Below are 16,748 nucleotides of genomic sequence, written 5' to 3'. Positions count from 1 at the left end.
GGAGGGTGCAAGTGGATAATGATTTGTTAAAAAGTAGTACTAGGAGTTTAGCTATCGACTCGGCATATCTATGTAGGAATATGTTAGAGATGTTATCAGGCCCTGGTGCTTCCTTAGTGTCCAGATTTAGTTAAAGGTTTAACACTCCTGGTTCAGTTACCGTTAGTGGCTCGATTGTCACGCCTGTGCTAGGGTTCATTCCTGGTAGCTCTCCGTTATCCGTTGTAAAGATGGAGCAGAAGAAGTTATTTAAAGTAGTTGCTGCATTTCTGTTATCCTCTGGCGATGTCTTTCTTTCACCTTGTTTTTTGGGGTTTATATAACGCCAGAATTTTTGGGGAGAATTTTTCAGAAATTTAGGAAGTGTTTGAGTAAAATAATATGTTTTGGCCCTCTTCATTTTTGATTTCAAATCATCAACAGCGGAAATAAGTTTTAGAACTGTTCGTTGTGACGGATGGTCTTTCTGTCTCTTTCTGAGTCGTCGAACTTTTCTTTTTGCGTGGATTACGGTTCGAGTTATCCAGGGGTTATGTTTGTGGGTCCTTTTAGTTTTCAATGGTACGTAGTTAGTGACACAGTATGACACAACTGTTTTAAATATATGCCATAGGGATTCGATGTTTGTGCTTGTATCGTGTGCGAGTTGATGGAAGGATGAGAGTTCGAGTGATAGTGTATCAATGATGCCTGTATCATCGGCTCGGCTCTGCTGTAATATTTATACATTATTGTTGATCATGAAGAAGGTAGAGAACCATTATATGGGACAGCACAATAGACCAGTTTGTGGTCTGACAGGCCGGCTGACACTTCGGATTTTGCCTCATGGATAGGCAAATGATTACTAAGAAATACTAAGTCTAAAATGTTTGAGCTAGATCCTTGTACCCGCGTAGGCTCGTTTATTATCCGGGTTAGATCGAAAGAAAGCATGATATCAAAAAGAACATCGGCGCAAGGTGATCGATGATGTAGTGTGTGCCAGTTAATGTCAAGTAGATTGAAGTCGCCCAGTAATATCACCATGTTTCCCTTCACATGCTGATGCATATACGCGTACAAAGATTGCATTGTAATCAGATCGGAAGAAGGACAGCGATAGATGCATCCCACAGTGATGGTAGTATCTACAAGGCAAAGTTTACAAAAAACTGCTTCAACTCCTTCAACGCCAGGCAAGGTAATGAACGGTATTTCTTTTTTATCAACAAAGCAACGCCTCCGCCTCGTGTTGGCCGATCTTTGCGAATAATGACGTAGTTTGGGGGAGTTATTTCAAAGTCTTTGATGTCATTGGTTGGCCAAGTTTCTGTTATGGCGATGAATTCTGGCTCAAAATTTAATATTATCGATTCGAGGGGATGAAGCTTGTTAATTATACTTCGAGCGTTAACATTAACGAAGGTTATTTTGGACACTGGGGGCGGCGTGGACGCAGGTTGCGCGTATCGGGGTCCTGGTTTTTTGGTTTTTTAGAAGTGGATACTATGGGAGACACCGCAATTTTTTCTTCATCCCAAAAATAAAGGCGACTGTTGATCTTTAGTTTGTCATAAACCAAAGCCACTTTATCACCAGAGTTCTTCTTTGGTTTCCCATATTCCCATAGCCTCCGCCTAATGTCTCGAATACGGGGTGAAAAATCTTCGCTGGTTACGTAGTCGCTCCCCTTCAGTTTGTGACAGCTTCGGAAAATTTTTGTTTCCTCCCGGAAATCTAACAGCTTTAAAATTATTGGCCTTGTTTTGTTTACCTCCGGTTTGCCTAATCGATGGATCCGTTCGATTGAGACCTCATCTAACTTTAAAGTATCCTTAATGACCTTTTCGTTCACTGCCTGTTCCAGGGATTCAGAGTTTTCTTCTTCATCTTCTGGCATACCATACACGATGAGGTTAGATCTTCTGGATCGATTGGCTAGGTCATCTATTCTTAACTCCAGTGATGACACTTGTTTTTGTAGGCTAGCGACTTGTTTAGTGCAGGCTGATACATTATTTTCAAGGCATGCTAGACGTTCTAGCTTTTCTTCGATCGACGTCAGTCGTTCTTCTTTTATAGATTTTATGTCGGCAGCGATTTGTTTTAGCTGTTCTGAAAGTTCCGACATCCGGCGAGTAATGTCTCTAATGATGACGACGTCAGCAACAGTGTGAAGCGAAATTTTGCACCACACTGCCGTGGATCTTGCGGGAATTTAACTGCCACTAATAGATGCAAAATACTCGCACGGATAGAATCGTACTTTGTACACATTAGCTTGCGAGTTCAAGGCACCCCTAGTATATACTTAAAGGCCCAATCATGTGTTTCTTTAAATAACTATTAATTTTCTTGTTTTGCGTGTATGTGACCTATGTGCGCCTCTGAGTACAAGCTTGCACTATTTGTGGGTTCCTCAACACGAAAGAGATGGACAATATTGAGTACGTAACCAAACGCACCCTCAAAATAGACGGGAAATCGAGGAATTCGCACTTTACGTATATTACTTGCCAAGGACTACGTGAATATGGTAGGGCGCGATAAAAGTCAAATTACAGTTTCGCAGAATAACACAGGCGAGTAATGAGCACCTCGTGCGCAAAAAAAAAAAGCGCGGAGACATTCCTATGGTTAGTTCGCAGGTCCGACACATGGAGCATACTTGTTCACCTTGTAGAAGTGGACGACTCTGTATGTGCTGTGCTGGACTTGCGTGGTCCAGGTGCTTCGCGGCAAACCTGCTGGAGTGGGTGTTGGAGCACGGCTTCTCAGGCGTCCACCTGGACTGGCGAGGGTTCGACTCGCACCTGTGCAGCCGGCCCGGAAATGACGCCGCTCTGGGAACGATTGTGCGGCACCTTCGCGAGCTGGCCGCGCTCAACCGCGTCCCCTTGGTGGTCGCCCTGTCCGCAACCCCGCCACAGCCGGCGGACCTGGTCGACTTCTATCTGCTCGAGGGCGACCACTGCGGACGCCTCGAGGACACGGGCTTCGACGCGCTCTTCCGCAGGCTTCGCGAGTCGGACGCATCCGCCAGGTTCTCCATACGCTGGCCCGTGTCGGCCGCCGTCGAGACGTTCACCAGGGTCGTCGCAGCCAAGGGGAGCCGAATGAGGTAATGCTTAACCGCCACTTGCTGCTGGGCTAGAGTGGCAACGACATTCAGTGCATGCCCAACGTGATTTCAAATATGCAGCTTCACACGTGCTTGTGCAAATCACCTTATTTGATACCGACTTTAATGTATCGTAACTGCACAGTTCATTTTCCTGAAATAGCTCCTAGGGAGCTTTCGTAGCCATAGCTCCAGCAGGCCTTTCTTGGAGGTCGTTAATTTTTTGAATGCTGGACAAGCAGCTATTAGTCATTATGTTTTTTTTTCATGATGAAATTACACAGCGCGAATAACGCCACCTGAAGAGAAAAGCGTGCTGGCTCTAAAAGAACTTCATTCACTGTTTCTTCTAAGTCTTTGTTTCTTTTGGCCTATGTGCCATAAAACCAAGCACAACCAATTTGAAGCCTGTAATGTGCGGCGTATAACGTGTGATAAGCGCTGCGCAGTTGTCTCGTCCGTTCCCCATGTCGGGTCTGGCTGGACATGAAGTCATAGTTCAGGCTGACAATATCGTCTTTCGTTGTAAGCAAGCGCGTCTCTACTGGCCGTCGACTGTTGTCTCTCGATGTTCGTCAAACATGGCAGTATGTACACTGCACCATTGCAGCTTTGTGGGCATGGCGCAGCGCAGCCCGTTCTGCCAGCTCGAGTCCAGCGGCAACTTCCAGGAGTGCCGTGTAGGCGAGCTGCCGCTCCCGCAGAACCAGGGCAGCGGCGGCGGACTAGTCTTCCGGTACCGAGCCCTGGAGAAGGTGGCGCAGAACGCACACAACTACACCACGATATGGCAGGGCCTGGACCTGCAGGCGGACCCCATGTGCGCAATCTACTCGGACGGCGACTTCGACGACCCTGTCGGAGAGTGCGGGGATCCGTTTCCGCTACTCCGTGCGCTGCTGTCTTGATAATGTTGTGCCCCTGCGTGCAAGACGACCGCACGATTACGGAGTGATGCGCAGTGCTATACAGTAGACAATGGGTCTGTTGCTCCCACGTCTCCCCGAAGCCGACGTGTCACTTTGTGGGTCTGGTAGCAGATGTTTTTTTGCGCAAAGGGGGCACTCCGTCAGGAAAAGAAGTCTAGAGGCGTTTATTTTGCACAGGAGGTGTGCACCTTTCCGGGATAGAGCTCGTCAGAAGAAACTCTTGCCCCCGACAGGGCCGAAGTTGCCGGGCGCCAATAAGTTAGATCAGAAGCAAACTCTTGTCATTTCATATCCTTCTACCGCATGACGTAAAGAAGTTGCACATGAATCATGTAATACTACCTCCGCCCGAGTTAGGCCTGCTGCCTGGAAAAGACAATTCGGCCTTGTCAATTTATTTCCTGCCGATATTTACTGCTGCTTTCGCGTAAGATGATGCACAACCCTTACAAAAATTTCTTTTGACAGTCTAGAGACTGTCCAAAGATTTCTGTCTGTAAAGTCTGTAGACTATAGAAAAACTTTAGAGGACACTCAATAGGTAATACAAAACCTATAGAGTGCCTGTAGACAATCTATAGATTTATGGCCATATACATTTAGCAGAGTTTTGTCTCACGTACGCGTTTTGTCATATCTCAACAACCGTGTACATTTTGTTAGCATTGACGGTTATCAATCAAATTCTTTACCACTTACTTCAGGTGTTCCACAAGGTAGTGTGCTAAGTCCGTTGTTATATATATATATATATATATATATATATATATATATATATATATATATATATATATATATATATATATATATATATATATATATATATATATATAAATATATATATATATATATATATTGCATTTTGTTCAACGAAATTAACAGCCCTAAAGACCCAATCCTCCTTAACTCTAGCCTCCAGAAAATTGACAAATGGTGCAGTAATTGGGATGTGCAGCTTAATTAATTCCATGAAAACAGTTATGAAAATCACCAACAAAAACATTCTACAAACATTTCCTTACAACCTCCCATCGCATCCTCTTGTAGAAGTTAAGGAATATAAATACCTCGGTGTTACCATAACTTCAAATCTAAGTTAGAACAATGATATTGCCAATACATGCTCATCCTCCTACAGAAAACTTGAACTTCTTCACCACAAACTTAAAAACGTTCCTTTCCGGATAAAGCAGTTAGCATACTACAGCCTCATAAGTCCCAAACTAGAGCAAGCTTGCACAGTCTAGGACCCTTATACCAAAAAGAATATTGAGGCATTGAAGGCTGTACAGCGGAAAGCCGTGCGCTTCATCTTTTCTAAATATCGTACATCTGAGTCTCCTTCCATTCTAATGAAAGAAAATGCCATCCCACTACTGCAAATGCGTAGAAAAATCCAGAGACTTAAATATCTATTCCTGCTTAAAAACAACCAACTCGCCATGAGTTCAGACCTTAACCTTGCACCGCTTGCAACTCGTCCCACAAGGCATCATTATGTGACATTCTTTAACGCCGTATCAAATTAAAATTAATGCCTTTAAATATTCTTTTTATCCACGCACTATCAAGGAATGGAACAAGCAGCCTTCTGATGTAATGATGTCCATTGATTCCATTGAAAAAATTTGTAGTCTACCTTATAGGCGTGTTTCGTATTTATCAATGTTTTATTGTAAGAGTTGAACATGTCTCAGTGTATTTTGCTTATGTTTCCCCCGATGAATTGATATTCACAATGCTGCATTTTTTTTTGCGCCCCTCCTGCTTGGGCCCACTTAGGGCCTGCAATATTTGTTAAAAATAAAATAAAGTCGCTGCGCTGCGCAGCGGTGGAACACACCTGTGGCTCGGTGCTACTAGTGCAATACCACCTAGAGCTAGTCTAGGTGGTATTGACTAGTGGCGCATGCGCAGTTGTGACTAGGGAGCGATAGAGAGAAATGCGCCGTGTGACGTCACTGCTCCTCGCGCATGCGCAGCACGGCTCTCCAGGAATCACGCGAAACTGCTCAACACGCGGGCAGTAAAGATTTCGCTTTACAATAAACGGCGTCTTGAGAGAATTCAGGAGTGGGCGCGTTTGTGCACTTATGACGATAGGGTGTGGGGCAGCTTAGTGCCGCTTTTCCGCTTGTTTGCTTCTGGTTAGGAGAAAAATCCTGTGTGTTTTCTGCGCCTTGACTTCAGCTTTTCCGAGCTTTTATTGACTCTGATAAAAGAAGTTTGCGCGTAGCAAAACGAAAGAAGGCAAACAGTTTGAACGGTCGCCTCTTCTTTCGAGGGGCTAGGGTTATTTATTTATTTGTTTATTGATACTGTCAGCCGTAAGGCCTTTACAGGGTGGATGCATACAACTCAAGAAGCACACACAGCCACAAGTACAAAATTTATACAACTATATGAAATCATCTTGCCAGCAGATAAAACCACAAGTGTGCCAGATAGGTAAGTGTTCATAATAATACGCTCGGCGTCAGACCACCGAGGATAGAACCCGCAGGTAAAGAACGTAATGAATAACAGCAATGGCAAATGGTTTCTATAGGCTTAAATAACGGGACAGATAAGTTTCAAACTGGTGTAGATTGTCTGCTTGTAAAATGTCCTGAGGCAAGGAATTCCATTCAGCTATGGTTCTGGGGAAGAGGGAGTATTTAAAGGAACTGAGTCGGGCCGTCATGGGTGTAAGATGATCTTTGTGAGGAGACCTCACAGCTCTAGAAGAACGCTGTTTCAAGTAGTTGCTTGTGTTCAAGTTGAAGTGGTTATTATATAACAAATGAAAATTTTTTAACCTGGCAACCTTCCTTCGCATTGAAAGTTGAGGCAAGTTTAGTTCACGAAGCATGTCAGTCACTGAATATGTAAATCTGTATTTTGACAAAATGAACCTAGCCGGCCTTCTCTGAACTTTTTCAATCCTGTCAATTTGGTTTTTCTGCTGCGGATTTCATATGACGCTCGCATATTCCAGTGTCGGTCGTACCAGCGCGAGATAGGCTGTTAGTTTTGCTTTTGTGGAAGCAAGCTTCAGTTTTCTTCTTATCAACCGCAGTTTTGTTTCGGCCTTTGAGCATATGTTATTGATGCGTGTATGCCAGTTTAGATATGAAGTTATAGTGACGCCTAGATATCTGAAATGGTGGACTCGAGTTATGTACTGTCCATCTATTTCATAATCAAAAGAAAATATATTTTTATTTTTATTGGAAATTGTAACAAAGGAAGTTTTTGCATAATTTGTTTCCATTCCGGATAATATGCACCGTTGATTGATAGCGCTCAATGCCGAATTTAGTAGTAACTGGTCTTCTCGATTTGAAATGACCGAGTAAAATAAACAATCATCCGCAAAAAGCCGGACTGTAACGTGGGGCGGAATAGAAACTGCGATATCATTGACGTAGCATAAAAATAACAAGGGACCCAGCACAGATCCCTGAGGGACTCCCGAGGGTACCCCCAGGACGTCTGATTTAGCGCCACCTAATTCCACGAACTGGGTTCAGTTAGTTAGATAAGCCTGTATCCACCGTACAATATTCCTGTTTATGCCAAGCTCGAACAGCCTATAAATAAATTCATCATGTGGGACACTGTCGAATGCTTTAGACATGTCCAGGTAAATTGCATCCACTTGATCCCTGTTGTTTATTGCTTAGGAAAATCCTGAACAAGCTGGGTAACAGTAGATAACCTCCGTCTGAAACCATGCTGATTGGGATTTAGCTTGTTGTTGCCCTCAAGATAGTCGGATAAGCAGTTTGCCCAGACAGGCTCAAGTATCTTGCAACAGGCGCAAGTGATAGAAATATGTCTGTAATTATCGGGAATGTGCTTGTTTCCAGATTTGCGTATTGGTACTATCCTAGCGTGCAGCCGATAATTTGGTAAAGAATGCTGCTCTAGAGATGCCTTAAATATGATGAGTAAATATTTAGCTACCCATTCGGCATATCGTCTAAGGAACTCATTTGGAATAGAATCAGGACCAGAAGAATTTTTCGTGTCTAAATTAAGCAGGAGGGAAAATATGCCTTGCTCAAAGTGACATCTGCTATGTCTGACAGCGTTATGCACTTTTCGCTACTAGAATTCTCAGAATTCGGTCAAACATCGCAATCGAACCAGCGCGTCTTATTTGTTTACGACGATGGCTTCGCGAAAACTGCGCTGCACTTCGCGATCTAGCGGTGCAGAACCTCGAGGGATGAGATATTTGCCTACGGGTGTAGAGGAAGTCTGTTTTTTTTTGTCATGCACTCTTTGCGCCCCCCATTTGCACATGAAAGAAAGTAATTTTTTTTGCGTATTTGCGGACCCTCTCGTTAAAGCGATAGCTTTACTACGCCAGCCAGCAAGCCATTTCGGAATGTGGCGCATTTCAGCCGTATGCCGCGTGACGTGGCCCACGAACGACCTTGAGCCGCCGTTGCTTAGCAACGCTGCAGCCGCACTCCAACAGATGGCGCCGCCGTCGCCGCTAGCTCCACCAGATGTGCTCCGCAGGGGTAGAGGGAGAGGAGGTGTCGCCTCGCGGGGTGTATATATATTGTAAAGACGAAGATGTGACAACGAGGTAGCGGCAGTGCTATCGCTGAGCGCGTGCTGCTGCCGGGCTCTAGAATAACCGCGGACGCCTAGAAGGCCCCGTTCTGCGCCTGGTCCTGCCTTCCTGGTTCTGGTGGTGCCTGAGCTATTAAACCCCCTTTCAAGTGGTGGAGGTTGCTCCTGATCCCGTCCTGGAGCTCCGCAGCGGCACTGTAACGTCAGCAATGCCGAATAACGCCCCCCTGGCTCCCCAGCCACCAGATGCTCCGCTTGTCTGCTCCGGCACACCTCGACAACGGGACCCGGCTGTCTTCAGTGAGCTCGGCGACTCTGACGTCGAGGACTGGCTGGCTTACTACGAGCGGGTCAGCACGCACAACCGCTGGGACGACGCCACGAAACTAAACAACGTCATCTTTTACCTGGCTGATCTCGCCAACCTCTGGTTCCGTAACCACGAAGCCGATATCGCCACATGGTCCACGTTCAAAACGAGCTTCACTGAGGTATTTGGCCGTCCTGGCGTGCGCAAACTTCGCGCCGAACAGCGCTTACGCGAACGGGCTCAGCAGCCTGGCGAGACATTTACTAGTTATATTGAGGACGTGGTGGATCTTTGCAAGCGCGTGAACAGCGATATGACCGAGGCTGATAAGATCCAAAATATCATGAAGGGTATCGATGAAGATGCGTTCCAAATGCTTCTAGCCAAGCAGCCGGCCACCGTGGCCTCCGTCATCAGCTTGTGCCAGAGCTACGAGGAGCTCCGCAAGCGACGCGTCCTCACTCGTCGCACCGTACAGCCTGCCGACGTCCTGTCCGCTGATGTCGAGACCGCAGGAGGGCAGCAGCTCAGGCATGACATTCAGAAGTTCATTCGAGAGGAGATCGCACGCCAACTAGCGCTCATCTCTGGAGTTCGGAACCCCCTGCCAGCGCTGTCTCCCATCCTTCAGCAGACGATCCGAGCCCAAGTCGCGGAGGCCCTGCCACCAATGCCCCAGCAACCTGTGGCTGCCCCTCTTACGTACGCCGCCGTTCTTGCCAGACCACCATCCCATCCCTTGAGCCCTTTTCAAGACGCCACTCAAGCGCCGCCACCTTCGACGCCCCCGCCTGATTTCTCGTATCGGGCTCAGGTGGCACAACCGTCGCCTCGCTTCATGCCGGCAGTCTCGCACTACGGTCGTTTGTGGCGTACTCGCGACAATAGGCCTATTTGCTTTGCCTGCGGCTTAGCCGGCCATGTAGCCCGCTACTGCCGCAGACGTCCTTCTTCGCCTGCTGACGTCCTGCCACCATCTGCGTATGGGTCTTACATACAGCCGCCCCGCGTGCAAGCGGACCCATTGCCTCCTGCCTTCTCCACAAACCGCCAGGCTGGCACCTGTCATCGTTCCTCTTCTCCGCGGCGCCGTTCCCTATCTCCTATGCGCCGTCGGGCCAGCCCTTCCGCTGCAGAAAACTAATGAGCGCAGTTCCCGAAGCAAGAGCTGCGTCCCCTGGGAACTCTACAAGGCCTCTGCTTTCACCAACAAACGTTATTGATGTTTTTGTCGAAGGTGTTGCAACCTGTGCTCTCGTGGACACCGGAGCTGCTGTCTCAATTATGGACGCGAAATTTTGTCGAAAACTGAAGAAAGTCATGACGCCATTTTCGGGAGTTTCTCTTCGCACTGCTACCGCCGAACAGGTCGAGCCGCTCGCAACCTGCACCGCGCGAGTCGTTATTCAAGACGTCTTTTACATCATTCAATTCCTGATCCTCTCCTCTTGCTCCCATGACGTAATTCTAGGATGGGACTTTCTTTCTGAGCATTCCGCCGTCGTCGATTGTGCCCGCGCCGAAGTTACTTTCTCTGCCCTGCCCAACGCCTACCCGGCCGCACCGTCTCCTGAATATCCGGCCAAAGTACACCTGTCTCACGATGTCGAGCTCCCGGCAAATTCCTCTGTCCTTGTATCCCTCTCGTGCTCCTCACCACGCAACCAACCTGCTGTAACTGTACTCTTTACCCCCTCGGAGTTATTTCTTCGCCGCAAGAACATGCCGCTACCCTTCGCTGTGCTCACGGTGACCTCCGGAACGACAGCCATGATCGTCAGCAACCCTCTCTCATCTCCAGTGACCCTGATTCATGGTGAATGCCTTGGGTGCGTCGAACCGGCTGAACTTCTGCAACTTGACGACGACCGAGAAGCTGCTCTCCCACCATCGCTGGACTCTCTTACTCCTGTTCACCTGTCACCCCCACCGCCCTCTGACATTCTGTATAGCGCCATCGATCAAGATCTCACTTCTCCCTACCGTGACCAGCTGTTCCACCTGTTACGCCAATTTCGTTCATCGTTTGACGCGTGCCAGTCTCCCCTCGGGCGTTCTTCACATGTCCACCATACCATCGATACTGGCTCCCATCCACCTCTGCGACAGCGCCCATATCGCGTGTCAGCGACAGAGCGTCGAGTCCTCAACGAGCAAGTGGACGACATGCTCGAGCGTGGGATTATACAGCCGTCGCACAGCCCTTGGTCATCCCCGGTCGTGCTGGTTCGAAAGAAAGATGGCTCCATAAGATTCTGTGTGGATTATCGCCGCCTAAACACAATAACTAGGAAAGAGGTTTATCCTATACCACGCATCGATGACGCCCTCGATTGTCTGCAAGGTGCGGAATTCTTTTCGTCCCTGGATCTGCGTTCTGGATACTGGCAAATACCCATGTCCAAATGCGATCGTGAAAAAACTGCTTTCGTCACGCCCGACGGACTATACGAATTTAACGTCATGCCATTTGGTCTTTGCAATGCCCCCGCAACATTCGAACGCATGATGGATAACGTCTTGCGCGGCTTGCGCTGGAAGACGTGTCTTTGCTACCTCGACGACATCGTTGTTTTCTCGGCCGACTTCTCCACACATCTGACTCGTCTGCGCCAAGTGTTGACCTGCCTCACCGCCGCCAGCCTGCAACTAAATTTGAAGAAATGCCACTTCGGCGCTCGCCAACTGACCGTCCTCGGCCATGTCGTATCCAAAGCGGGCATCCTTCCGGATCCGGCAAAGCTTCGCGCTGTTGCCGACTTTCCAAAGCCCTCTACTCTCAAAGAACTGCGGAGTTTCATTGGCCTCTGTTCCTACTTTCGGTGCTTCATCCGAAATTTCGCTACAATCATTTCGCCTTTGACGCGGCTTCAAGCCCAGAACTCCTTTGTCGTCATGGTCCTCTGAGTGCGATGAAGCTTTTGTTACCCTACGTCGACTCCTTACTTCACCTCCCATCCTTCGCCATTACGACCCTAACGTCCCGACAGAAGTACACACGGATGCTAGCGGCGTGGGCATTGGTGCTGTGCTCGCCCAGCGAATACCTGGATTTCCAGAATACGTTGTCGCCTATTCGAGCCGCACGCTGTCCAAGGCCGAGATCAATTACTCCGTCACAGAAAAAGAATGCTTGGCCATTTTGTGGGCGATAACCAAATTCCGACCATACCTCTACGGCCACCCCTTCGACGTAGTCACCGATCATCACGCTTTGTGCTGGCTGTCATCGTTGAAGGATCCATCGGGTCGCCTTGGCCGCTGGGCTCTGCGCCTCCAGTAGTACGACATTAGAGTCGTCTATCGCTCTGGCCGTAAGCACTCTGACGCTGACGCCCTCTCCCGGTCTCCGCTGCCTTCCGACACTGCGACCATCTCGAGCATTGACTCCGAGCTGCCCTCGCTGCGCCCGGTAAAATGCTTGTGGAACAGCGCAAGGACCCCTGGATTACATCTCTCGTGCACCATCTGTCTGGGCCCCCTACGGCAGCTGCCTCTCGCTCACTTCGGCGACAAGCCCGCCACTTAACTCAGCATGACGGTCTCCTCTATCGTCGCAACTACATGCCCGACGGTCGAAAATGGCTCCTCGTCATCCCTCGCCAACTACGAGCTGAAGTCTGCGCCTCTGTCCATGCCGACCCTCAGACTGCTCATGCTGGTGTTTTGAAAACCTACACTCGACTTCGGCACCGGTACTACTGGCGTGGAATGTACAGCTTTTTACGCAAGTACATTCACTCATGCATTGCGTGCCAACGCCGCAAGTCTAAGTCACAGCGCCTTTCTGGCCCATCGCAGCCATTACCTTGCCCTGCCCGTCCCTTTGATCGCGTCGGCATCGACCTTTACGGGCCCCTGCCCTCTACCCCTTCAGGTCACCGTTGGGTTATAGTCGCCATAGACCATCTCACGCGCTATGCTGAAACGGCGGCTCTTCCGGCGGCTACAGCGCGAGACGTGGCCTTCTTCATTCTCCGCCAGCTCATTATCCGCCACGGCGCCCCTCGTGAGCTTCTGAGCGACCGCGGCCGTGTGTTTTTATCCGAGGTTGTCCAGGCGCTTCTGCAAGAGTGCCGCATCGTTCACAGAACCTGCACAGCGTACCATCCTCAGACCAACGGCCTCACCGAACGGTTTAACAGGACACTCGGTGACATGCTCACCATGTATATCAGTCCCGACCATTCCCCAGTGTAGGGTAGCAAACCGGAGACTCACATCTGGTTAACCTCCCTGCGTTTCCTTTTCATTCTCTCTCTCTCTCTCTCTCCAACTGGGACCTCGTTCTTCCGTTCGTCACCTACGCATATAATACCGCCGTCCAGTCCACCACAGGCTATTTTCCGTTCTTTCTTCTTTACGGCCGCGAACCTGCAAGCATGCTTGACACCATTCTTTCCTACCATCTTGATGCATCTGACTGAGCAACTGCTTCTGAAATTGCCAAGCATGCCGAGGAATGCCGCCAGCTCGCCCGTTCCCTCACGTCCGCTGACCAGAATCGACAAAAAGAGCGTCGGGATTCCGGTAGTCAAACTCACGTACCCCTTTCCCCTGGCTCACTTGTCTGGCTCTGGATCCCTGCTGGCTCTTCTGGCCTGTCGTCCAAATTACAAGCCAAATATCAAGGCCCTTACCGTGTTCTTTCTCAACCTTCCCCTGTGAACTATGTCGTCGAACCACTGACACCCTCCTCTGACCTTCGTCGTCGTGGCCGTGAAACGGTGCATGTCAGTCGCCTCAAGCCTTACAATGACCCCTTGATCTGCACTACGCCTTGAGTCGCCAGGATGGCTCCTTTCATCCCCGGGGGCCATTGTAAAGACGAAGATGTGACAGCGAGGTAGCGGCAGTGCTATCGCTGAGCGCGTGCTGCTGCCGGGCTCTAGAATAACCGCGGACGCCTAGAAGGCCTCGTTCTGCGCCTGGTCCTGCCTTCCGGGTTCTGGTGGTATTTGAGCTATTAAACCCCCTTTCAATATATATATATATATATATATATATATATATATATATATATATATATGAACTTCCCCTCAGTGTATAGTAGTCGTTATAGGGAGCGCGGAAGAGACGCAACAACGACGGAACGATGCGAGGAAGAGACAACGCGCTCAAGAGACGCCAGAAGAACGCGCCGCACGATTCGAGAAGCGTCGTAACGAAGATGCGGCTATAAGAAGTCGTGCCACTTTCCGGAGTGAATTTTCAACTACGGAACAGACCGGTTAGAGTTCTCGAGAGCGTCAGAATGAGACGCTGCGTAGATGACGTGCCGAGAGACGAAGCTTTCGCAATTCAACTAAGGTTAATCAGAGCTAATTAAAGCACACCCAATTTTTTATTCGAGAAGCGTGCCATGAGGTATCAGTTGAGAAAAGGAGAATGGAATGCAGGAGATAGAAAGCTAAAAGCTGTGAAGAAAAGTTTCGCGGAGGTAGTCGCAGAGGTTGCCGGGGAAATGATTGTTCATAGTCCACTGCAATCTAACACGAGGAGTGATGGGCTGCGGAGATAACATGCTCTTGTGCAGTGGCCACCGAAGCTGATCTGTTCGCGCCGCTGCGGGTTCGACACCCAGTCGCGGCAATATGTATTTTACTTTTGCACCCTCAAGGTCATGCAAAGTACAGGATTCTTGGCTGGGTTTGACACCGTGAAGTGGAGAAAGCAGACCCTTCTCCGCAAACGGTGGTCTGGTGTCACGCTGTCTTTTCTGATCCAAGTAGAAGAGTAGTAGGAAGAAGGTTTATTAGTAAAAGCACAAGTACTAAGAATAATAGTACTTGACGTGGAAGCTATGGTCATGGCATTCACACATTCTACTGCCTCTTCCGGCGTGGGAGTACGAACTGTGGCAGATTCAAGGGAGCCAGTATAGGGATACAGCTGCCGAAGCAAAAGCTCTCGCTGAATTCAGCGGCGTCGACGTTTGTGGTGTGTTCGAGATTTTGGTTTTGCAGCGATAGCTACATTACGGTAGCATTTGGAGCCTTCAGCGCGGCTGTGGCACGTAACCATGGCGGCGGCACGTGACCATGGCGGCGCAGTCACGTGGTTGGCCACGTGACCAGCCACGTGGTGCGGAGCAGCACCTCCGGCGAAGTCGAGCTGCAACTGTGCGCATGCGCAATGTCAAGTGGGACAAATAAGAAAAAGGAACGCCCAGCGAAACGGAGCGGCGAAAGACTGGCTTTGCAGTTCAACTGAGCAAGTTCCACTCGGCCAGCTGTAGCTATCGTGCCACTCCAGGTTTAACCAGAGCTAGACCACAGCCATTTACTTTGTGGAGAGCCCTGGCGCCTGCATCTCGCCAGTCAATATACTGAGTTGGGTGCGTGTTCTCGGGTTCCAGAGATGGTGGTGGTAACAACTTTGTTTTAAATAAAGCAACAAGAAATGGCACTGGCTTTTCTTGGCTAACCCTGGAATTCAGCGAAAAGAAAGCACGCTTGCTAAGCGTGTAAGGCTCGTCTATGGCAGATCCGCTACACGCTCGCGACATCCGTTCGATATATACCCACACGACCACGTGGCTGTGACGTGGTATCACGTGGTCTTACAACACCCCCATCGGATGTCTTCACGAGGCTTCATATGGCCACATCGCATGCTCTTAAGATCAAAGGTCAACACGAAGGTCACCCAATACCAAGGGTCAACCAAAGGTCATGGGTCAAGAGTTCGACACCATAACTGTAAGACGTATGGCCATAGACGGCTATCCTTGGTTGAGCTGATGGTCGTTCAAAGCCGTTGTGGTGCCAAGCCGAAGACTGCTTTACTTAGCGTAGTGAAACATACATACATACATACATACATACATACATACATACATACATACATACATACATACATACATACATACATACATACATACATACATACATACATACATACATACATACATACATACATACATACATACATACATACATACATACATACATACATACATACAAGTTTTATTCTCCACAAAGAAGTGGAAGGAGGCGGAGGGAAAAGCCGTACATTTGCGGCTTGAAAAATCCTCCGCCCCCTTACAGTGCATACAGCAGCAGAGCGGGACAATAGACAGTCACATTTTTTTTGTTGCAAAGAGGCAAAAAAATTAAAAAAAAAATAAAAATAAAAATAAACAGCACTATATCGCATCACAAAATAAAATAAGCCTAAATAAGAGTTTCAATAGAACACTGGGTTTGGACTCCTGGAAAAACATTTTTTGTTTTTGAAAAGTAAACAATGCAATGTAATTGACCATAAAGATAGACCTGTGCGTTCATTCACAAAAAAGAGTATGAGTAGCAAAATATTTGTACATATTGGGAAGAGACATATTGGATACACCAGCGCCTTCTTTTTCTGCAGCATTCAGTAATCGCAGCATTCAGTAAACCGTTCAATTAAAAAATTTAGCTGCGCTCAAACTACCCTTGAACCTGGTTAGAGAGCGAAAGTTGTGTGCATCGGCAAGCTGACGCGGCTTGGCGTTTGTAACGTTGAGTGCGTTCTGGACACTGGATAGGCTGCGCGCCCACCCTGCCACCCTGGCAGGTGGCAGTTATGGTTGATCGCTAGAGGTTGCACACCATGCCAAGGCTGCGGCCTATTGCAGCAGTGCCGCTTGTCTGCCACAACGTTGTCAGCGCTAATGCATGCAGCCCACATATCTCACCATCACCACGAACATAATAATAATAATAATAATAATTGGTTCTTGGGGAAAGGAAATGGCGCAGTATCTGTCTCATATATCACCACGAACGTCAAAGCGCGATTGAGTCGTCCGCTGATATTGAGGAAAGGAAGGGAGCATAACTGGCTCCCTGGG

The 16,748-nt window shown here is 48.4% G+C and overlaps 1 protein-coding gene across 1 annotated transcript; it reads left to right on the top strand.

Moving 5' to 3' along the window:
- The first annotated feature begins 8,810 nt into the window (after positions 1-8,810).
- Positions 8,811-10,055, top strand: LOC144102499 (uncharacterized). The gene has a single exon (XM_077635762.1). The coding sequence runs from the start codon at positions 8,811-8,813 to the stop codon at positions 10,053-10,055; it is 1,245 nt and encodes a 414-aa protein (XP_077491888.1).
- Positions 10,056-16,748: the final 6,693 nt, after the last annotated feature.

This window comes from Amblyomma americanum, chromosome 8 (assembly GCF_052857255.1).
Source record: "Amblyomma americanum isolate KBUSLIRL-KWMA chromosome 8, ASM5285725v1, whole genome shotgun sequence".
In the NCBI taxonomy this organism is placed as follows: Eukaryota; Metazoa; Arthropoda; class Arachnida; order Ixodida; family Ixodidae; genus Amblyomma; species Amblyomma americanum.
The sequence above is the reverse complement of the archived record's forward strand: the minus strand, read 5'-3'. Positions and strand labels throughout refer to the sequence as shown.